Raw genomic sequence first — 25,113 nt, forward strand, 5'->3', positions numbered from 1 at the left:
GCTCCTGGTATGTGCAATACTGTCTCCTTTTGGTTGAATGGAGTAGGATCAATTTGTACAATGAATTAAATCTGTGTTCCTTTTAAAATCCTTCATTCCTTTTAAAAATGCAAGTTCTCAATTAGTCTGGGAAAAAATACAATCAGCGAGCAAATTAATTGAAAGGAATTTTAAAAGATACCTGCAAGTAAGAAATCAAAATAAAAAGTAAATAAATAAACAGTCAAAGTTGCAGTCGAAGGTATCATTGAATCACTAACAGAATCATTGATTTTTGAACAAGTAAAAAAAGCAGAAAAAGATTGAAAGCCAAAAAGCAAGCCAACTATTGAAACAAAGAAAACTGACGTTTGACATTGAAGAAAATGAAGAAAATAACCATGGTTAAAACGAAAATTCAAAGAAGAAAAAAAATGCAGCAAAGCAAAGTATCAAAAATCCATTCAATAGCGCGACAGCAGATCAACAAAACCATTGGTTACAATGCAAGGAACGATCTTGTCGAAAATGGATTTGTGAAAAATGTCGACCAAAAAAAAATGAAGCAGATTTTTATTGCTCACTAAAATGTAAAAAATAGTAAACTTTTAAATCTCTCATATTTTATAATTTGTAAACTAAAAAGTTTTTAATTTGCATGGATGATTTTAAAACTCTATTTTTATTTTACTGAAATTTTTTTTCTTAACTTATTTAGTTTTATTAGATTGGATTTATTTTTAAATAAAACTTGCTTTTATTTTTAAATAAAACTTAAAGTTAAAACTAAATGTAAATGATTTTTGAAAATTTTAATAAAATTTTATATTTATGTTGTTCAATATGTTGTTTTATATTTACGTTGTTGTTTTATATTTATCTTGTTCAAAAAAATAGTAGTTACAATAAACAAAGTTCTTCTACTTATATATTTGGTGCTCAAGTTATTTAAAGAACTGGTGACAAAATTACCCCAATTTACTTTCTCACTCTCTCTTTCTTGCTTTCTCTCTCTTTCATTCTTTCTTTCTTTCTCTCTCTTTCTTTCTCTCTCTTTCTTTCTTTCTTTTTTTCTTTCTTTCATCCTTTCTTTCTTTCTCTCTCTCTCTCTCTCTCTCTCTCTCTCTCTCTCACTCTCTCTCTACAATTTCCTCTATATTCATTATAGATATTCGGGATACGGCTTAAATTCTTGACGCACCAGACGCTTTTAAATAACCCAAAATTTTGTTAAGTTTAATTAGTTATTACTATGTTTTTTGGATGCATAACTTGAATTTATTCGGTTGCACAACCGTCAGTATTACAGTTAATTTGTAATATTATAAAGTAACTGTTTTTAAATAGCGCACATGAATATTTAATAAAAAACAAATATGAAGCAAAAATTATGATTAAATTAAAAAGAAAACCAAACCTAAAAAAAGTAAAAGTTGATAAAACTAGTTATGCAGATTATTTATTTATGCAGACTATTTATTTTTAAATATTCCAATACTTTTATAATTATTATAATCATTTATTAATGCTTTTATTAATGTTATATACATTTGTTTCAAACAGTTTTTAAATTACCTTCGGATTTCTAAAACTTTATTTCTTTGCTATTTCTTGTCCCGATTTCAATAAAGGAAATCTTTTCTCCACTTCGAGATAAGGTTGGTCTACTAGTCAACTGGTCAAAGGTTGGTCTATTGGTCATTAAAAAGGTTTTGGACAATGACAAAAACGTAATTGGTATTGTTCTTCTAAAATCTTTTTTATAAAGTGCATAAATAAGCGGATTGATTATTGAGATTATGAATCTCAGAAGAAATATAGTCTCAAAAAATTCGCTTGGGAGTTCTGAGATCGCGGGATGATCTAAACATATGAAGCATTTTACCAACAAATATGGGAAGCAAAATAAAACAAAGGAGACAAACATAATGCAATTAACTATGACGCCTTTTAACTCTCTTGACCAAACTTTTTTGGATTGTATTCCTGGATTCCTTTTTGAAAGCCGTCGAATTAAAGAAAACAGCCAAATATATTGAAACAACAAAACAAACATTGGTATAAATGAAAACAATGCAATTGTTGTAACCGTATAAATTTTATCATTATGCAAAACAGCAAGCAGTCTTGTATGATTATTTGGTTCACTAATGTAAGGTACTACCCAGCTAAGTTGTATGAGCGTAACAAATGCTCCAACAACCCACGCGGTAAACGATAACACTATTAGTCTTTTTCTTGTAACAATTACAGTACAACGGAGTGCATAATAAAGCAAAACAAATCGCTCACTTGATAACAACAGTAAATGTAAGACAGAAGTAATTGTCAAACCATTTGTTATAATGTCGCTCGATGCAAAATAAGCGAGATCAAAAACCTGATGTACCGTTGAGCAATCTTTAAAAAGGGTGTAATAATAAGGCATTATATGAATAAATATAGAAACACCTGATACTAAATCGGTAACGGAGAGGCTAATCAGCAAAATATTTGCTACTGTTTTACGTAATGTATGGTTCTTTAAGAATAAGTAAATTACTAAAAAATTAGCAAAAATGATTAAAAAGACAAGAACTAAAGCTGGAATATGAACTGCCGCTTTGAATTCGATTGTACATGTACTAAGATGCCTTTCTAAAGTATCTTTTATTGAGTTGGTTGCTGATATGTTCATTTCGCAAATTTTAGAGTCTGTTGTTGCCATATTAGCCTTGTATATTTTTGAGTCATTTATTGACACATTCATCTTGTTTATTTAAAAAATATTTTAACGTGGGCGAGAATACAAATTTGTCATTAATTTTGACAACTCTCGATAATATTGGTGACTTTAGAATTAAACCACTCGTTAAAATCAAAATTCATGGAAATCTAAATACAGGTAGGAAATTATTATATTAAATATGCAACAATTATAAAAACCATAACAACATGTCGACTTCATACTTTTTAATATACGATATATTATATATAATTTGTTATACAAAAATCTCGCATACATAATATCATATCCAATATACATTACATGTTAATACTTGTATTTTTAATTTTTTCATGGTTTTATGTTTAATTTTTTTATGATTTGTTTTTAATTTAAATTCAAGATCACATTTTAATTTAACGAGATCTGGTAAATAGTTATTTAAAATTTTGGTTTAATTTGAAAAAGGGAAATGACCAAAGACAAACTAGAATTCTAATTGTCCCAAATTTGACCGAAAAAACTTAATCTATTTGGTTTTTTTAATTTGCAGACTTTTCTTAAATTTTTTATTATTTCTTTTAGTTTTTTTATTTAAAAACTATTAGTGTTGAGTCTTTGTTTTTATCAATTTATTTCTCAACTTTTTTTTTCCCACACCTCCACCACGGTTCTTAACAGAACAAAAATTATTTTATTTATACTTCCTAACAACTACTTCTAAACAAGTTCATAGATGTCTAAACAATTTCATAGATGTCTAATGGGTGTGTCACGTTCATTAGTCAGAATGTGTAATTGCTAAAGCAGCATGCTCAAAAACATTTCTTTGTCATGTCAGATAAACGTTATTGATGGGCCGACTAATTTACCAACAGTTAGAGTTAAAAGTTTTGTGTTTTATGAATTATTTGCCAAAAAAGCAATTCTGTTAATTACTTGCAGCCTAGGTACAGTTGCAGTTATGACCTTCTAGGTCAAAGCTACAACTTCTACTAAAGTTAAGCCTCATCATGTTGTTGAATTATTCGCCAGCAGCATGTTTGAGATCTAAGCTAGATAACGTTTTTTCAACATAGATAACGTTTTTCCAACATAGATGACGTTCTTTCAACATAGATAATGTTTTTCAAACATAGATAACGCTTTTTCAACATAGAGAGATAACTCTGAGATAAAGTTTATCTTAAGAACCTTCCGACACAATCGCAATGACGTTTAAGCATTGTTTTTATTGTGTATAACAATGACATCTGCCACAATTGTGTCAAATGGTATTGCTTTATCTCAAAATAAGAAGAAAAAAACTTCTCTACAAACTCTCAGAGAGATGTCATTAAGATTTTAATCTCAATGACATCTCTCTGAGATTTAGTATTAATTATTATAATAATAATTTAAGCTCCCCTCATTTTTGAGGGGGTTACAAATTTTATATGGCCATATTGTCGTTCCCAGCATCCATGTATTGCATTATTTTGCAAAGCATCTTAATTTGACATAAGTATAAACATACATATGGAAGTTAGCTCAAACACCAAAAAATCCAGGATCCGTCACTGCTGAGTTTTTAATGAACTTTTTATATTTAAACCTTCATTGTATATATTTGTTTAAGGTTTTCAACCACACTTATGCTATACAAAAATTATGCGTAATAGATGGGGTAATCGATAAAAAAGTTTTATTTTTTGAAATTAATGTAAATAAACTTTAGTAATAATACTAAAGTAAAAACCTCATTTTTTAGTCATTCATTTAAATTTTTTTCTTTCTAATATAACAAAATATCAAGCCACAGGCAAAACAAACATGAATAATGCCCTTTAGTTTGATGCATGATATTTAAACATAAACATTTATTATATTATTGTTATATTGTTTATATTATTGTTTATATTATTGATTTTAATTTGATGCATGGTATTTAAGCATAAACATTTGTTATATTATTGTTATATTGTTATATTTGTTATATTATTGTTATATTGATTCATCAAAATGGATAAAATATGTATGTATAAGTACATTTATACAATTATATATGCGGATAAATATGTGATATGCAATGTGTATTTATATAAACTAAAATATAAAACAAATAAATTTAAATCTGATAGAAGTTAAATATAATGCTGTGCAAACATAAAATATAACTTTGAATCAACTTAAAATATAAGGTTTCGCCAACATAAAATACAACGTTGTGCCAACGTGAAATACAATGTTGAATCTTGAATGAATTGTTCCTCCACCTTAAAAGACTTAATTTTTCCTATTCACCGCCTATAAACTTCTTAAAATTTTTAGAGCTCCTGTATACCAAAAATTAGAAAGAAGTTATCTTTTAGTGACTTTCAAATCTGGAGTCCTATTTGGGACTCCACTTTCCTGTTATGTGCTCAATACACCAATGAGTTACCATTAAAACATCTGATTAAATTGTTACATGGAGAACCTAAAAGCGGTGAAAAATAGAGTGGGCCTATTGGAAGCTTACGTGACAAAGCAACCAGTTTTGAAATTAACCTTTTTTTACTGAGGTGGAAATTTGTAAGCCTCTAATTAATTTGAGACATGATGCAGTGAACATGATGCAGTGAACATGATGCAGTGAAAATGATGCAGTGAACATGATGCAGTGAACATGATGCAGTGAACATGATGCAGTGAACATGATGCAGTGAACATGATGCAGTGAACATGATGCAGTGAACATGATGCAGTGAACATGATGCAGTGAACATGATGCAGTGAACATGATGCAGTGAACATGATGCAGTGAACATGATGCAGTGAACATGATGCAGTGAACATGATGCAGTGAACATGATGTAGTAAACATGATGTAGTAAACATGATGTAGTGAACATGATGTAGTGAAAGACTTTTCTACAGACCAGTATTATAGCTATCATATAGTTAAACCTATATGCAGTGGTCATGTAATAAAAAAATTATACATTTTTTTAGTTCTGACTACCCCATCATTCCCGGGCTTTTGGTAAAGCATTTTCATTAAAAATTTTTTTGGAGGATTTTCTGACAGCATGTAAAAAACCTTCCTAACTCATCTTCTTTTAAAAGTAAAACTAACACTATTTTATTTATATTAATTCTCCTGTTTGTACAAGACAGTAGAATAGAGATATTTTTCCCGCGGTTTCTTATAAAGCATTTTCATTAAAAATAAATAAAACCATTTTCATTAAAAAAAAATTCATTTAGTGTTTTTGCTCAATATTTTTTAATTAAACTCAAACTATTACATTTATTACAATATAAAATAAACTATTATATTTATTAAATGTTATTGCAAAATATATTCATGGTTACCCCATTTTAGAGAGGTAGCTAAAGTTACCCTGTTTGAAGAGATAACTAAAGCTATATAACTGTACAAAAATGTTTATTTGAAGAGTTTAGATTTAAAAAAAAAAGATTTGGGATTATTCCAAACCTTTCATTCAACTCTTATTATGTAATATGGCAGAACAAACTATATTAAATTTAAGTTATTGTCAATTATGTAGGAAGGATAAAAGTTTCAAAAACATTCTTAGAAACTCCCTTATAAAGTGCACCATTTATTTGCTTGTTTATTTTTTAAATTAATATTTGAGCAAATTAGTAATTGAAACACACAATTTATTTCTTGTTTGTGGTGACTCACATTTGATCATTGTGTTTTTATTATTAATTTACTCAAGTTCAAATTCTAGGTTTTATTTTTGAAGTTTTATTCTTGAGTTTTTGCTTTAAACAGCTTTTTTGATAGCTCATTATTGATATTAAGGTGATAAACTTAATAATAATATTACGGTGATAAACTCATTAATAATATTACGGTGATAAACTCATTAATAATATTACGGTTATAAACTCATTTTTAATATTACGGTGATAAACTCATTAATAATATTACGGTGATAAACTCATTATTAATATTACGGTGAAATAACTTGTTTGATTTATTGTAGCGATAAAACTCTGTATAACATATGTGAAATGTAATAAATGATTGCAAACTTAATATAGTATGACAAGTAAAGCTTAACTTGAATTGGTTATTTAAAGAAGATAACCATATATGACTTTTTTTAACGTTTTTTATTTGAAACACTTAAGTTTTTTTTCAAGTAGCTTTAAACGACTTGAGATTTTTTAATAACCTAAAAAAACAATAAAGTAGAAGTATAAAGAGGTATAAAGCTTTATATTTACAAGATACATCGTTTTAAACTTTGTTGGTTGGCGAGTCCTCAAAAAATACCAACTAATTTAAAAAAAAAACAATCTTAAAACTTTATACTGAAGAATAAAATGTGTCAATTGCCGATTAGCCGACTAAATTCCTTTAAAACTGACTATAAGTTGAAAATAGCCTTCTTTGGGGGTGCGGGCGGGGATAATATTGTAATAATATAAATTTGTTGTTTGGCTGATCACGCTTCAATGTTGTAAAGTTCGAAGTTTTAAAATTGTATCCTAATGTTGCAATCCATTTAATAAAAGCTTCACTTATAATTTCACGGTCAAAATATTTTCCAATTCAATTTTACAAATGTATTTTGCTAGCAATGTTAATTGACAAACAATTTCCGAATTCAATGTAAAAAAGTTTTTCCTGTGTAAGATATTTAATTTTTGATATATGATTTCATTGTAAAAAAGTTTTTCCTGAAAAATATATTTGTTTAAATGTCTATTTAGATATTTTTTATCAAACTGAGTTAATATATATTATCTGTATTTCAAATATATTTTTCACAAATTTCGTAACTATATTGTTTAAACTAATTTATTTATTGATTTGTCCGAATAAATTTATTAATTGAATTGTTCAAATTGATCATGGTTGTCATTGTCCCGGTTTTTTTTTTAAAGAAGAAGCAATGAAAACCTTAATTTTAAATAGTTTGCCGCCTAAGAAATAATTAATTTATTGATTATAGTAGTCATAGTTTTTAAGCCGCGTCAGCGATAGTTTTGAGTTATGACTTTCTTATTTTCTAAAATTCTAAAATTCTTTAATTAATAATGTTTCCTGTTTCTATAATAATGTAAATAGAACAGATAAAGTTTTTAGTTATTTAAAAAACATATTAAGAAAGCAAGATCTTCACTGCTTTGTTGAAAATGAAAATTGTCAAGAGGCAAAAATTATATATACTTTTAAGTAATTTTTTGAAGTAGATTAGTAGGTGTTATGTTCCATATTTTATTAGTTTTATAAGTACCACAATTCAACGTTAAAATAAATCTCATTTGTCACTAAAATAAGAATTTTAAAAAATGTTTAGATAGTATTATCATTATTTTATTTATCGTTATTATTTTAGAATTTATTGAATTGTCATTGTTTAAATTGTAAAAACATTTTGTCTGAAAATTAAATAAAATGCATAGTTTAAATTAAATACTTATCGATTTAGATTTTATCGAATTAGATATTTATCGAATAAGATATTTATCGCGTCACGTTTTTGACACATTCAATTTATTGTTTATTGTAATGACTTTATAATTAACAGAATATATAAAGCTATGATTCGATTTGATAAAAAAAATGGCTTCCTAGGAATGTCTCCAGCTTTTTCCCCCTCAAATTTAAAATAGTTCTAACTTAAGTATTTTCAAAATTTTCTTTGAACTAAAAGATTCTATGAGCTAAAAGATTTCATTGTGTTTTTATATCAAAATTTTATTAATGCATTCATAGGTTTTAAAACTTTTTTATTTATATAGATATATACAATCATATTAAAAGTTTTTTTCTTCTTTATCTGTAGCATAATCAATATTAATTATGATTGTCATGATATTTTCCAGGGATTGAAACTACATTAGATTTGCAGTTAGGCTGACCCTAATTTAGGTTTCTATCAACATTTGATATAAACTGCTTCATTGCATACCTCCACACTTGTAATAACTTTATTACATATTTCCATACTTGTAACAACCTCATTACATATCTCCACACTTGTAACAACTTTATTACATACCTCTATACAAGTAACAACCTGATCATCAATCTCTTTATAACAACCAAAATTGTTAATTCTAATACTTCTAATCTTTTTATAATTACGTTTTCTTAAAAATGGAATCTTGGTTGTACATAGCACCTTTTTAAAAACATTTTTTCTCTTTTATAATTTGGTGACTATACGGTGACCAATCATCACTTTAAGTTTTTCTTATATATTTTCCCTAATATATATCTGAGAAATTTTTTTTCTTTCTCTTTTGATCATAATATTATGCCGTTGAAGAAATGTTACACCCTACATAAATTTACAAACAAAAATAATGGCCGGAGCAAGAAGAAGACATTATTTTTGTCTTATCGCCGAGCACCGTGTTACCATATATAGTTTTTACAAAATTTTTTCCAAGAATATAAAGTATAAACTAAGAAATAAGATAGATATTTACAAAAATATTAACATTAAAATAAGATCGTCTTAATAAAAGGTAATACCATAAATAAATTAGATAAAACAAAAAACCAGAAAAAGAAAGAAAAAGAAAGAACTAAAAAGTTTTTAATTTATGCAGTTAATGATAATGAATAATGTCAGTATTTATTTAATTTAGTTTTCGAATTTAAAGATTAATTAAATTTAAGATTAACTTAAATTATCTACTTTGTTTTTTAGTTGATGTAGTGTTTAAGATGATTTTATTTTATTGATCTATTTTAAAAGAAACACTTAAAACAGGATAAACCAAAATCTGTGTGCAGGAAAATGCAAGTTGATATTATTCAATTAAATTAATTTATTGAAATTATTAATAAACAATATTTTCCTTTGATACGACATACAAATCTTTTGAGTCAGAACTGCGTGTGATTCTATGAAAAAATTGTAATGACTGTGATTATCCATATTTTCTTTGAGTCCCAATCTGCTTATAAAAATCGTTGTTATTTTATTTTATGAAAACGTTTCTTTGTATCTAAAAACGTTTCTTTGTATTTTATTTTTTTAATTGTATGAACAGCGAAATATATATTAAATAAAAAATTGCATAGATTTTACGTGGTTTTAATGCTTTGCAACTGAGTCCTCAGTTAACACACGACGTGTAAAACACGTTCAGACGTCTTAAGCACATTTTTAAACGTTTTAAAAACGTAGTGCGTTTACTGGGTTATCGGTTAGTGCATGTAGCATGCAAATTTTAAATCTTTTATTCAAGTAATAATTTTGTTGTAAAAATACACATTTTTTGTAAATATAACAAGTTCTCTTGTTATATTTAAATTTTCTAAACCACTTAGGTTTTGCTGTCAATATCATCTACTATGCGGTTAGACAACATCATTGACCACATAGAAATCGAAAGACAAGTTGCGTCTCTTGAACCAAATGCAATTTACTTAAAAAAAAATGTTTCACAGATTACTTAAAAACTATTTAAAGAGTCAATGATTTAAAAATAATTTCCTAGAACAACTAATTCAAAAGGAAAATCTTAAAAATAGAGGATCTATCGCAGACAAAACAAAAATTTTCGATATTTTTCATAGTTCCTCTACCACATATTTATACCCTAAAAGTTTTTTTTTGGAAATCGTCGTTAATATTTCCTCTGATATTTTCAGTCTTTAGTTACAACTTTTTGTTTTTGTTTTTTGTTTTTAGGTGCCCCAAAACGACCTAACGGTCTTGTCATAGAGCACCGCGGCAATTGTGAAAATTCCTTTTTGCAATAGGTTTGATCGTCTTCAATTATGCACAAGCTTTCTCGGTTAAAAAGTTTATGTAGCTTTCTTGTACGACGAATCGATTTAATTTCTCCTCCAATGGATCGCTTTGGAGATATCTTTTTATGATATGCTTTATGCTCTTGAGATCTAAGTACTTTTCCTACCAAAGCTTGGCTGCATTTAAATTTTATCGCAAGATCTCTCTGCCACTGACATGGATTTGTCTTTATGGAGCAAATGATTGATTTTGCTTTATATTTGTTTTTAAATCTTTTCTTTTTTCCAATTCCAGCTTGTTTATATTGTCACAAAATAAATCCAACGGATGATCGAGAAACACCGATCAGTTTTGAAGTCTCAACTTTTGACAATGAAGGATTTTGAAGAAAAATTTCTAAAACTTTTTTTCGATTTAATATTTGCTCACTCATTTTAATCCGATAGCAATGATAACCAATAGCCATTACCATTACAAACAACAACAGATTTGCTACAACATATAATCAACAACAACACATTTGCTACAACATATAATCAACAACAACAGATTTGCTACAACATATAATCAACAACAACAGATTTGCTTCCGTGTGCAAAAAAACATTAGCTACAACACATAATCAACAACAACACATTTGCTTCCATATGCAAAAAATAAAAAAAATTTGTCAAGTAGTTTTTGAGTAATTAACGATTAAAAGGTGCTGAATTTTATCGTGATCAACCAATAATACAGTAACATTCGTAATTTTTTTAACATACTTAATATAGCTTTTGAAGGCTACACTTTCCCCATTTTAAGTCCTATATATTTTCACAAAATGGGACATTCAAGATTCTAATTGAAATATTTTTTTGGACAAAAAAAATTTTTCTAATAAAATAAATCAATTCCATTTATTTCATTAAGAATGTGGAACACACTTCATTAAAGTTTCCTTTTGAACATTGCGTATAGGTTGCTTTTCTGAGAGAAACATTATATAAGTAAATACTTTACGTATAGAACAATTTTCTGTAGAAAATGTAAAAAAGTAACTTCGTCAAAACCCTCCAGTCATATACGGCACGATCGTTTTCAATTATTCTGTTTGTTTGTTTTTTAAACCCTTTGAAACAATATTGGCCAGATTAATTTTTTTCAATCTTTTTTCTGCTTTTCCGATTCTTTGATCACTATTAATTCTTTGATCAATGCTTGATATGAATAGATGCCTATGCTCAAGTATTAAAGTCGGCTTAAAAATCAAAAACACTAATTTCTAATTCGGTAAACAAGATGTTTTTTCAATGTTCATTCCATTTAAAGATTAATTTCTATATTGCGTCAACCTTTCAAACATTTTTTTTAATTCCTCAAATGTATGTCCAACTCTGCAAATATATATCAAACTTCTCAAATATATGTTTAACTTCCCTAATATATGTCAAACCCCTCAAATATATATCCAACTTCTCAAATATATGTCCAACTTTTCAAATATATGTCTAATTTTCATAATACTAAAACTCTTAAAACATATGTTTTTTACATATATTGGTGAACGAGGTCCTGTTTTATATGTTTTACTTATTTTATCAGCATTGTGTTTGAACCGGCTCTTATCTATTCATTTCCATTAGGTTACTAGACGATATTTTGTGTGACTTTTTTTTCGTGTGAACTTTGGAAAGTTGCAAGATTTTTGAAACAACAACCTTTAAAATACCTGGACATAACTTTAAAAATCTATAACTTGGGCACAAGCATTAAAGATATCAGAAAAACTCTATGTAGTGATAAATATTTATATTTGTACCATATACTATAGCATTAGTATTGGGTGGAGCTAAAATTGTTTTTGCCAACTGTTACCAACATTTATCATTTTTCTTTTGATACAGTTTTTACATCTGATGCAACTACTTTTATGTATTTTTCAAATTGTTTTGATGATAGACTTTGGAAAATTCAGATTTGTACAAAACCTGCACATCCATGTTTCAATTTACGGATGCAATAAACTACATTTGCTTATAGGTCTCCAATGCTTTTTTATTAATTAGAAGATGTAGTAATAATTAAAACATTTGCATAAAAACAGTGTACCAGGTGACCCATAAATAAAGTTCAACTAATTAAAAATATGGCCCATATATATATTTTTTGATTTATTAGAAGCTACTTTATTATGAAAAAAAAAAATTTTTAAGGTAAAATAAGAAAATGCGGAATAATTGTAAAGAAGTAAAAGTATTAAATAATTTCTTTCCTAAACACTAATGTTTTGTAATGATACGCAAACTAAGTTTTGTTATTTTTCATTTAAAAAAAATTTAGTTATTAAAAAAATATCAACATAGTTATTAAACTATATAATTATAAAATTTAGTAACTTAAATTACTGTTTAAAGTTTCCGAAAAATTTTCATTTTTATCATCCTCATTTATATTTTTCTTTTATACATAGTTATTTAACTTACAAAAATATTGTATGGGCAAGCACAAATTACACAATGTTGAAAAAAATTTATTCAAAACAAAAACATGCTTGCAGAATTGTTGTTAGAGCAACAAGAAATGTGCATTGCGAGCGACTTCTAAGTAAGCTTGGATCATTAAACATGTACAAAATTAATATATATATTTAGTCTTACAATACATGTATAAAATAAAACACGAACTATCTCCAGCAATATTTAATCAATATTTGACTAAAATAAGCCATAAATACCCCACCAGATTTTCCGGAAACAATTTTGTAACTCCAAAATTTAATCTAAAGTTATGATACTTATTCTATTCAGTATCGGGGGGCGTTTTTTATGGAAAAGTTTTAAACAGATCGTTCATAATAAAAAACAAACACTTACGCAATTCAAAGCTAATTTAAAATATCATTTAGTAAATATGGCTTTTAATATTGTTAATATTGCCAGTCTTTTTTAGAAGTTATCTAAATAAATTTATAATGATACATTAACTTAAACAACTTTAACATGTTAACTACCAAAAAACTAAAACTAATAAAAAGATCAACTATTATTATTAAGAATATGTCTTTATCACACTTCTTTAAAAATGTTTACTTTTGAAAATTAAGTCTTGAAGTTTAAAAAGTTTTAGTTTATTGTCGAAACATGCAGTATCTTTTTGTAAATTATCTTATATTTATTTTATTTTTGACACTTTTATACATTTTATATTGTTGTGGATGGAATTTTATTCATTTTATTATAAAAACGACAATACGAGGCAATATGTATATATATGTATGTGTGTATTTGTCATGTGCTTATGTGTGTATATACACATATATATTTATAAATTTTATATCTTTCTTAACTAGATTTACATTTAATTTTTTAGTACTCTTTTGTTTCTTAACTTCTTATACTTGACGTTTTGTAAAGATTTTTAATATTTTACGGACTAAATACGGTTAATACGTAAATACGTAAAATACGGTTGTAATGGGGCTCGGTGATAAGGCGATAATAGGGCTCGGTGATAATTGATGCCTTCTTCTTGCTCCAGCCATTTCCTTTTGTCATATTTGTACGTTTTATATATTCTTAACGGCGAAATAAATGAAACTACAACTGTGTGTACTTGAGAAAAACACAAAAATAAAAATAACTTCATTGGAATTCGTTTCATCAACCCAAATTTTAACTTCAAAATTTTAAAACTAATTCAATGTAAAAAATAAAAGAAGATCATGGATCATATAAATTTTATAAAAATCTTTCTCTTAAAACAATTCATAAAACAAATAATATTTTAATGAAAATCGTGTTCCCGATCTTTTCTTGCTTTTCACTTAATCCAATTTTCCATTAAAAATTTATTTTTTCCTATTCCTAATAGAAAGAATTTAGTTTTTGATTTTAATTTATTTGAAATAATTAGAAATTAATTATATTTACATGTCACAAAAAATACGGACAAACTTTGTTTTCATTTAATTGTCTAACATTATTTTATAATTTTATAATCCTACCTATTATGTTGCAAATTAGTTCCTCTTAAATATATCTTTTTTTTCAGAACACCTAATTAATCATGTCTAACAGATTAAATAATCAAGAAGTATTCCGTAAACGAGTGTACGCTTTTTTAGATTTGCATCCAAAAAAAAAAAAAAATGTTTATTATTAATCATTTTCGCATGGGAAATGTCCCAAAATCAACCATGTATGTAATGGAACAAAAGGAGATCAATATAAGACCAGAACAAAAAGTTAGAACTCATCGGACTGCAAAAAAAAAGTTTAAGAAACAGATAAAATGCCTAGAAAATTGATTGATAAGAAAGACTTCGTAGCTTGCCAAAAGATTAAATGTTTCCCTGCAGTACATATCCAAAATTATTAACGAAAAGACGAGCAATGCGTCCTAATTGCGGAAAATTGGTAAAATTTGACAAAAAATTGTATTTTCCTTTGTGCAACACTTGAGCTTCCTGACGACGCTGGATATTATACTTCTCAGCCCGACGCAACTTTTAATGAGTTCAAGCCCAAAAGAAAAAGCAAATATGAGCCAAAATTATAAATTTGGATAGCCCGTTGAGAAAAAGGGGTTTTAAAGCATTACATTGCTCCTTCGGGTCAAGCAGTCGACAAGGATGTGTACATTTTTAAATACCTGGTTAAATTAAGGAAGTTCATACAACCCTGAAGTACAAGTTCAACGAGGTTTTGTTAATAAAATATCATCGAACATTTAAATTTTTGAATCATACGCCGTCCTCAAAAAATTTTATTTAATAATATTAAAGATTTTTGTCTTCAAATCTATAAAAAAAACTATGACAGTATCTAAACCGGTGACTGGTCTTTTATAATGGTAAGAAACAAGTACAAATTAGCTTTTCGAGTATTACCACAGATAATACAAAGAAGGTATGAGTCAAGCAAAAAGAAATTGATTACTAAGTACTTGACTTGCAAATCAACTGTATGTTTAATAATCAAACAACTTTAATAAAAACAGTCTTTAGAAACAAATAATAAGAGCGGAATACCACGTAAAAAATATCGTTTAACTGATAGAAAAATTATTCTTCATGTCAAAAAAGAATCCTGATGACAATGCTAAGGATGCTACAAACAAAAATTAAAACCTTCACTGTCCGAAAGTACATTTTGCAGACGGGTAAACCTTTAGGAAGTCTGAGCGTCAAAACAGCAAAAAATCCTTTTAAAGAATCAAATCCTCTTTAAAGAATCAAATCCTCTTTTAAAGAATCAAATCCTCTTTAAAGAATCAAAAAGCTAGAATTGAGTTTGCAAATGTTCATAGGCTCTCGACAATTGATATACCTTCTAATGGCAATTAGAAGGTACGTAAACCTAAAGGTAAACGTTTGGACCCTAATTATACAAGAAGAACTTTCAATCACAGTGGTGAAATTGTTTGAGATTGGTTTTCCTATTTTAGTAGAATAGAATATATTCATCGAACAAATGTCGTTATAGATTAATTTATATATTGTGATATTTTTGATAAAAGTTGATTCTTCATGCTGTTAGTAATACGTCTTTTTTATGAACATTTTAACATGACAATGACCCGAAACGTCTAAACTTAGTAACCAATGATTTTTAAAAAAATGAAGGAATTAGTTGTTCAATCAATTTCCTCAACCCTATTTAAAATGTATGACACCAAGTTGAACTTTTTATCTGAAAATTCTAGAACCCTTCAAAACATCAGTAAGCATTGTATGGCTAATTGGTGATATGTATGGCTACTGAAGCCAAGTTTGAATGAGATAACCCAAATAAAAGTTGTTAAGTTCAATGAGTGTATGCCAATAAGATGTCCAATGATCCTAAAAAGTAAAGAAATAATGATTGGCTTTACTAACTTTTTTTAGTAGTTGTAAAAAAAGTTACTAATGTTTGAGAGGACCACATTTTTACCTTAAAATACTAATACCTGCAAACCTACACGTTTATAATTTTCAAAAAATAAAACTATTTGACTACAAATCTTTTCCTTTTAATTTTAACCATTTTCCTTGCAATTTTATCTATTTTCCTTGTAATATTAACAATTTAATTCCACTTAAAGAGTTTTTTTTTTAAGTAAAATTACGGTATTCAGTAATTGAAGTTAAAAGTATATTTTATTTTATTTTTGTTGTTGTTGCGAATGTTTTGGAGGGCAGCGTAATTTAAAAAATTCATATGCCTTTTTTAATAAAAAAAACCGAGGCTCAAAATCAGTTTGTTAAATAAATTTAAAAAAAAAAAAAAACTATTGACAACAAGCCATTGGGGACAATGAAATTGCTATTTGATTGCAATAAAAGTGGCGCCATCTTTTGATAAAAACTTAAAATTAAACTTGGCTTTTTATAACTTAAAAAGTAGGGAGATTTTATATAAAGTTTTCTCTGTGTATTTTTAGAATGTAGAAGTATGTGTAGTTAGGGTGGTTCAAAAATTTTATTTGAAAAAGTGTACATTTTTATTCATCTACTAAAACAAATACTTGTTAAAAAATTGAGGTAGTCTAAAGCATTTTCAGAATAATATTATCGAAAAAAAAATGTTATTTTACTTCTTCAAAAGTATGTTGGGTCTCAAAAGTAAAAAAAAATTAAAAAAATAAAAATAAAAAAATAATAAAAAAAATATATAAACAATAGGGAAAAGTTTTCTATGATGGCGTGGCGCTCATGATGGCATACTGATCATATTTCCATAAATATTTATAATGGTAAAAAATTGTTTAGATCTACATTTGTATACTGACTTAACATTACTTATGGTAAAATACGTACCTTTCCCACAAATAATGTTTTTATAATTAACAAATATTTTAGGTAAGTGGTATTGTAATCTCTTTATATATTTGAAAACATGACTTTATAATAAATCAAACAAAAATGAACTTTTTACCTATTTCTCCAACAGATGTTGTATATTTATAGCAGTACTTATTTTAATGTAATTTTTGAACGAGGTAGATACAGCATGTTTTAATAAACATTTTGACTATGATGTTCCTATGATGGAATATTGATGGGTTGCTCATGTTAGCATACGTATGCCATAATCAAACTTAATTTGTGAAAAAAATTACACAGCGCATAAATTATTTAAACTAATATGGCTCTTAAGGTGGTACTACCCTTCAAATTTTATTTTCCAAAATAAGTTTTTGTTAAAATGTTAAACATTATTCGATAGTAGTTAAAAAACACCATTTTATTTACTTTATTGTCACAAAAAAATGCTGAGTCAGCAAAAAAAGCAAAACATGCAGTTACAAGAACATAAATGTCATGAGAAATATTTGAGATAAAAGCTTTAAATTTTACAAACATATAGCTTAATGGTTGGTGGAGGGCCCCTAGTAGAATTCTTCAAAATTATTGAGCCAAAGTAAAATGACTGATATTAACCTGTAAAAATGGCCCGTGGAGTAAAATTCTGGTCAAAATAAAAAATATTTTTCAATTATTCTACTTCCAGCCCTTTCTAGAATATCAATGAACAAACTGTGAAAGTTTCAAAGAAAAGAGCTAGTAGTTTCCGAGATATTAATATTCTATTAATATTATATTTGAGATATTAATATTCTAGTTTAAAAATATTTGAAAAATATTATTCTGAGAAAAATATCTTTTAAAAAAAAAAGTGTCATAAACTAAAAAAATCTCTATTTAAAAAATATCGAAACCGGCCAGAAAAATATGATTAACCACCTTCAATCTTTGTTCTGTGTCAAAATAATCTTTTTACAATACCAATGAAAAAATTGTAAAAATAGGGCAAAAATATAAACAGACATGGTTGCTAAGGCCGTTGCAAGGGCCTTAGAAAATAAACTTGTTGCCAATAAGTACAAATTTTGGGGCTTTCTGTTAATTTTTGAAGGAAAGTAAAGTGATTTTGTGATTTAGGATGTTTAAAATGTTAGATTTAAAAAAAAAAAAATTTTTTTTTTTGCTAATTTAAACAAAATAAACCTTATAAAACATAAAATATAAAATTGCCTTATAAAACATAAAATGTAAAATGGGAAAAATCAGCAATCAAAAACGTTTTCATAAATGTTAAAGAAAAAAAATTAGGATGGCAAAACCTATAATGTTCCTACCACAACGTTAAAGGTTTAAAAAAAACCAAGGTGGTACAAAAATTCCAAAGCTATTAGATAATCCACTGTATCCAGAGCTTGGAGTGCTAAATATTTACGGGTTAATATTTATTGTATACTTTTATTCATGTCTAGATTAAAAAATTGTATGCTACTTAAAATTATGAAAATCTTTTTTATGTTTTAAATCATAAATATCAAAGATTGCATAATTATTAAATACCAACAAACTTATAAAAACTAAAGCGTGTACGCGAAAAAGTAAATAGGTCTTTTTTTTTCAGAGGTTGTATTAAAAAGAATTCAAATTGTGTTGGTATTTTGTTGGCAACATGTAACAGTTTCAAAAAAATGTTTTAGTTTTTTCATTTAACTTAAAATAAGTTTTAAAAATGACAGAAGAAGACGTTAGAAAAAATATTTTGCACAAATATTATGGAAAATCTGAATAGAAGCTACAATTCAATTGCAAAAAAGTTGCAAATTTATCTCTACACCGTTAGTCATGTTGTTAAACGTTTTCCCAAACAAATTCAATTCAACGCAAACCTAGTAACGGAGAAAAGAAGGCTTTTCAAGATATAAAACTGGTTAGAAAACTGATTAATAGTTTTAATCGAATAGAATAATCCAAGCCTCTCATGTTGGGAACGCGCAAAAAAGAAAAAATTTTCTAATAGTTTTAATGTAAACGTTCAAAATAAAAATTTTTTTCAAGCTTTCAAATCATAAAAAGTTTCTAACCTTTCTGAAATTAAAAAAAAAAGTGCAAGAACCCGCTAAAAAAAAGTTTTATGACAGTTACATTTCTGAAAATTTCTAAATTATTGAAGATAATAAAATCTTTATAAAGTACGATTATCAGCAAAATCCTGATGCTGTCCATTATAATGTCAGATATACCCAAAACATGATAAGCTTGTTAAAAAAACCTTTGACAGGCTTGACCTTTGATTTGACAGGCTATTTGTAGGTATGGCGCCCATATTTTTGAGTCATTACTTTCCGGTAAAATATATGTTAAAAAGCCTTTAAATATACTTTATTTACCTCTTACTAAATCACATTATAGTAGAAATGTGTTTTGGCCTAATTTATCATCAAGTCATTATAGCAAACTGGCTAAGGATGATATAAACAAAATGGCGTGAAATTTGTGTCTTAAGCAAACCCTCCAAAGTGCCTATAATTCAAAACTATTGCAAAGTACTGGGTAATTATTACGCTAAAAATGAAAAAAAAGAAAAATAAAAACTACGCAGAAATGTTAAAGATTTAAAAATGAATTGCGCACAGAATAATAATCAAATAATTTTGATTGTTATTCTATGCGCAAGCTTATGTGTACCACTAAAGCAATAGTTCGAAATTTTATTAGATATCCACAGGAATAAATAATTTCTTTGAATTATTTTATCTTCATATATTATTGTATTAAAATTAATACTTAAAATCTAAATGTAAAACTATTTGCTTGATTCAAAATTTTAAAAGTTTTTAAAAACAAGAGTTTCTTGGCTATGGTGTAACCCAGACATCCCTCGCTCCGCCCCTTCTTCGATCATCACAAACGCAATAATTTTTATTGATCTAAAATTTTAAAAAATTTATATGGTATGTAGATTAAAAGAAGTTTAGTGCAAAAAGAAATTCAAAAAATAATGTAAAAGTAATAATAATTGTAAATATTTACTGAGAACCGACTTTTTACTATTTGATTTATTCTTTTTTAATATACAAATTTCATCTTATTTTAAACTTTTTTTTTACATTTATAAGCATATTATATATATATATATATATATATATATATATATATATATATATATATATATATATATATATAACTGAAGTAAATGTAAAATTTTTTTAACTTTTAAATATATATATATATATATATATATATATATATATATATATATATATATATATATATATATATATATATATATATGTATATATATGTATATATATTTTTTTCTATGTAAATGACATGATGGTAGATGGTGCCATCATATTTTAAATAAAAAATATTGTAAATAATTTTTATGAGAATGGCAAACTATATTTAGTTTTTTTAAGAAAAAAATGGAAACATTATAAAATGCTCTAATAAATAATTGTATAATAAAATATAGAAGCCATCAAAGAAAATATTAGTATTGGATGGTTATTATCTTTTCTTCGAGAAACAACTGTATATTTATCTATGACCATTGCAATGGTTATACTTAAAAAAACCGAATCTTTATATACCGATAGTATATTATAGAGCGGGAGGAAGAAAAATGATTTTAATCAAAAAACAAATTATTATAAATCAGTTTTGAAAACATACTAATATTCAACTCAAAGAAAAAACGATAGTTGATTTTTATTTTAAATCATTGATTTTATTATTTCATAATTTAAATTAGCTGTTAGAAACAGTTTATGTTAATAATCTATAAAATATTAGTTATTATTATTATTAGTTATTGTTATTAGAGCATAACAAAATTATGGTTACCAAAAGCATGCAATTTTCAATCCATTCCAAATACATTAATGCGTTGTCATACCAACAATCTCAATATATAGTTTTCGAATCAACAAATCAATAGAGTTTTGAAAATTAAAAAAAAAAAATACTTTTTAACTAAGTAAGAAAATCAAAAACGAATAATATATGTGTATATGTAAAAATACACATGTCTAAAACTCTTTTGTTGTCGATGAGTCAAAAATTTTACTAAATAAGTCCAAAGTAATACTCGATGAGTCAATAAGCTACACCTACTTTTTATCATAGATATTGTAAATTATGACATATTATTATTTCATAAAAGATCATCAACCACTTTCAAATTTTTTCTTTTAATTTATCAGTATTAATAACCCTCCTAGCCAATCGGAGAAATATTTTTCAGAGTTAATATTATCTTTAATCAAGTTTTAATCAACCAGTCTTCGATAAAAACACGACCAATAAAGTATCCAACTAAACTAGATTAAATTAATAATCCTGTTAATGTCTGCTGAAAAATAAATGTGCATATATATATATATTTATATATAGTTATATATATATATATATATATATATATATATAGTTATATGTATATATATATATATGTATATATATATATATATATATATATATATATATATATATATATATATATATATATATAATTATATATAATCATAATCATATATATAATCATAATCATATATATAATCATAATCATATATATAATCATAATCATATATATAATCATAATCATATATATAAATATAATCATATATAAATATAAGTCAATAAAAGTTACGAAAGTATAGCTTAAAAATATATTTTCAGATCGTGATTGAATAATGTTATGATCTTTGTAATAGAAGTTATAACTTCCAAATTAGGTCCTTCAATTCAATTTGATAATTGCATTAAACAGGCTGCGAATTGCTGGACTCGCCCTACAAACAATATTAGACGTTAAGATTTGTAACCTGTTTTAATAAAAGGGTTGTTTCTTTTTTGAAGAGTAACTTATGTTTATTTGTCTTAAAAAGATTTAATTCTAATGCTATATTAGTTTTTGCGCCATCTTAAGTTGCCATATTTAATCAGTCTAATTGTAAATGTGTTTTAATATATGAATTTTATTTAAGCATTGAATTGATGTTCTCATAACTTTAAGAACAAACTTTGCACCGAGAATTTAATAATTTTATTCAATAACCCTTTTAGCTTTATCTTGTTTATAGTTTGAATAACTTCCGATTCTATTGATTGCAGTATAGATTACAATATAGATTGCAATATAGATTATAATTTCGGATTATTAAACTTAGCTTTTTATTGTTATCTTTAATGCTGTTCCTTTAAACTTTTCCTTGAATAAATATCTGATAATTCTAATTACTTATTTATAAACGAATAAAAAATATATGCTTGAGTGTTGTTGTGCTTTAAATCTACGTAACGTCATTGAACTACAGTACGTCATCGAATTATTTTACGGCGGAAAGCAAAAAAAAAAAAAAGTACTTAAAGTAAACAAAGAGAAAAAAACTGCAAAATTGAAATTTAAAACTTGCTTTTATGTATAACATTGTTATTGCTTCCAAACATTTATTTTAGACTGAAAATTTTTTTTACTTATCCTCGGTACCCCTGTTTACTTATCCTCGATATCCCTGTTTACTTAAAACTCATAAACTTATAATTGTTGAAATGTTGAAGTAAAAAAGTTACTTCAATATTTGAGACGATTGTTTAAAAAGATGGATCTGGTCACTCCATAAAATTACAAACATGTTTAACTTCGAGAAAGCTAGATTATAAGTTATTGTAGAATGTTGTATAGTTTTCGACATATCTACAAGAAGTTCTAATAACTGAAATTGTTGTCAACTGAGCACGCGACATATTATTCACTAGTTTGCAATGCAGTAACCCATCTTATATAACATTTAAATATCTAACTTTTAATTAAAATAATAAAATCAATTATAGTTATAATATAACTTAGGTGAAATTCAAATTATAAAAATAGTATAAATAAAATGAATTAAACAAAGATTAAAGAACTTAAATTTTTTTTTTTAAATGATAAATGGTGCATTCCCCGTCGGAACAAAGAAAGAAACTAAAATGATAATAAAAACCAGTTGTTTCCAGAGAAACCAGTTTTTTTTAAAGAATTAGCCATGTAAAAACAATCATCAACAATTTTCAACGACCAAAAACCAATTTATAAAAGTTTTCATTAACAAGAGTCCTTACATATACATTTTACTAAGCAAAAAGAAATCAGAAAATTTAGATATTTTTGCTTTTAAAAATATTTAACTTTTTGCATTTCATGATTTTGCATTTCATGATTGTCTTTTATAAAATTCAGAAGTTAAATTTTTATTGTAATTTCAAAAACTTTTATTTTTTAGGTATTTTAATGCAGCAAAAACAGATGAAATAAGTATAGTAATTAAAAATACCTTGTCACCAACAATTGTCACCAACTGCATGCATCCTGCATGCATTTTTTTGCATTAAGTGTTTTACAAAAGGTACTTCTCTAAATGCGGTTAGAAAACAAGTTCCTATTTTAGACATTTGTGGTTCTTTGTTGCTATAATACAAAATATAATTGATATGTGTTTTGAATAAAGTGATGTTGAAGATGAATTATTCATGTTTTGCTTATTAAGATATTTTTATATGATATCAGTATATTGAAAACGTTTTTTATTATTTTATTTTTATTTATTTTTACATTTTAAATATAAACTATAAGATATTAATGCAAAAACAAAAGTAAAATCAAAATAACAAGAATTTTAAAAAAACTCTGTAAGACATGAGTGAGAGAGAAATGCACTTTATATCTGTAAGATACGAGTGAAAAAGAAATGCACTTTATATCTGTAAATTACGAGTGAGAAAGAAATTTACTTTATATCTGTTAGACATAAGTGAGAGAGAAAGAGAGGGTGAGTGAAGGTAAAAAGAACTTTAAAAAACTTTATATCTGTAAGACATGCGTAAGAGAGAAAGGGTAAGTGAAGGTTAAAAAAAAAAGTATCAGAAAAAAAAGCGGAGATAAAACAAGTAAATGAGAAAGAGAGAATTTTCGAGGGTAAGATGGAAGAAAATAGAAAAGTTGAGAAAGTAAGAGAAAGGAAAATGAGTAAAAAAAAAAACAATATAAAATTTACTTTTGAGAACAATCTTTTTCTTAATTTCATTTATTTCAACATTTTAAAGAAAATGCAATCTAAAATAAAATGAATAGAATAAAACACAAAACATTCAACAGGTTAAAACCTTTTGGACTCTTAAATTAAATTTTAATGCTGGCAGTGACTTATTATACAAACGTAAATACAGAGGTTTGCTAATTTGTAAATACAGTGGTGGCGATTGAATCAGTCATAAACACTATTTCGGTTTTCTTTATTCAGAAAGATATTTAATTCGCTTTGGCAAGTAATTATTACGATACCGCTTTAAAGCAGTAATAATATTTGTATGAGATGTTTCATTTGTTTGCAAGTGTTTTATTTTGAAAAACTTTTTGTAAATAATTAAAAAAAAAGCGCAAGTTTTAAACATAGCCATAAGTTAATAATGATTTTTCAACCGCAAAATTATTCTATAATTTTTTTACAGTGTTATTATTGGTAATATCAGTGTTAATATCTTTAATATCACTCAAAATCATACAGTAATCTCTATGATATCTAGGGTTCTCTACTTTTGCTGTTACAAGAAAATAAATGAGTATATAGGAAACGTACTTCAAAGAAGTTGGAACAAATTAAAATCTTAAAGATAGAAACTACATGGTTTTTTTCAATCTGTTTGAAGAAGATTATCAGTAACTTTATTATTTTTTTTACTACGAGAAATAGTTGCCGAATTTTCATACTAAGAGAAGTAAATGCGCAAAACCAATGTAGTTAAAACCTCAAGACGATTGCAAAACAGTGATATAAAAACAGTTCCCGGTGGGCACCGGACCTAAAAAAAGACGTCTTTTAAAAGCCTAAAAGACGTCCAAAACGTTTAAAAGACGTCTTTTTTACGTCCCGTGCCCAATGAGTTGGGGTGAAAACCAGTGATAGAGCATT

General features: G+C 26.2%; 1 protein-coding gene across 1 annotated transcript; it reads right to left on the bottom strand.

The window, feature by feature from the left end:
* Positions 1-1,424: 1,424 nt before the first annotated feature.
* LOC105845036 (adenosine receptor A2b) lies at positions 1,425-23,601 on the bottom strand. The gene is made up of 2 exons (XM_065817564.1): positions 23,479-23,601; positions 1,425-2,853 (listed from the first exon to the last, which is right to left on the bottom strand). Exon 2 carries the CDS (start codon positions 2,726-2,728, stop codon positions 1,565-1,567), a length of 1,164 nt encoding a protein of 387 aa, XP_065673636.1. The 5' UTR covers positions 2,729-2,853; positions 23,479-23,601; the 3' UTR covers positions 1,425-1,564.
* Between the last annotated feature and the right edge of the window lie 1,512 nt (positions 23,602-25,113).

This window comes from Hydra vulgaris, chromosome 14 (assembly GCF_038396675.1).
Source record: "Hydra vulgaris chromosome 14, alternate assembly HydraT2T_AEP".
Taxonomy (NCBI): domain Eukaryota; kingdom Metazoa; phylum Cnidaria; class Hydrozoa; order Anthoathecata; family Hydridae; genus Hydra; species Hydra vulgaris.

What these genes read in the sequence shown, in the direction of transcription:
- LOC105845036 (XM_065817564.1), bottom strand. Translation starts at nt 2,728, where the DNA reads ATGAATGTGTCAATAAATGACTCAAAAATATACAAGGCTAATATGGCA.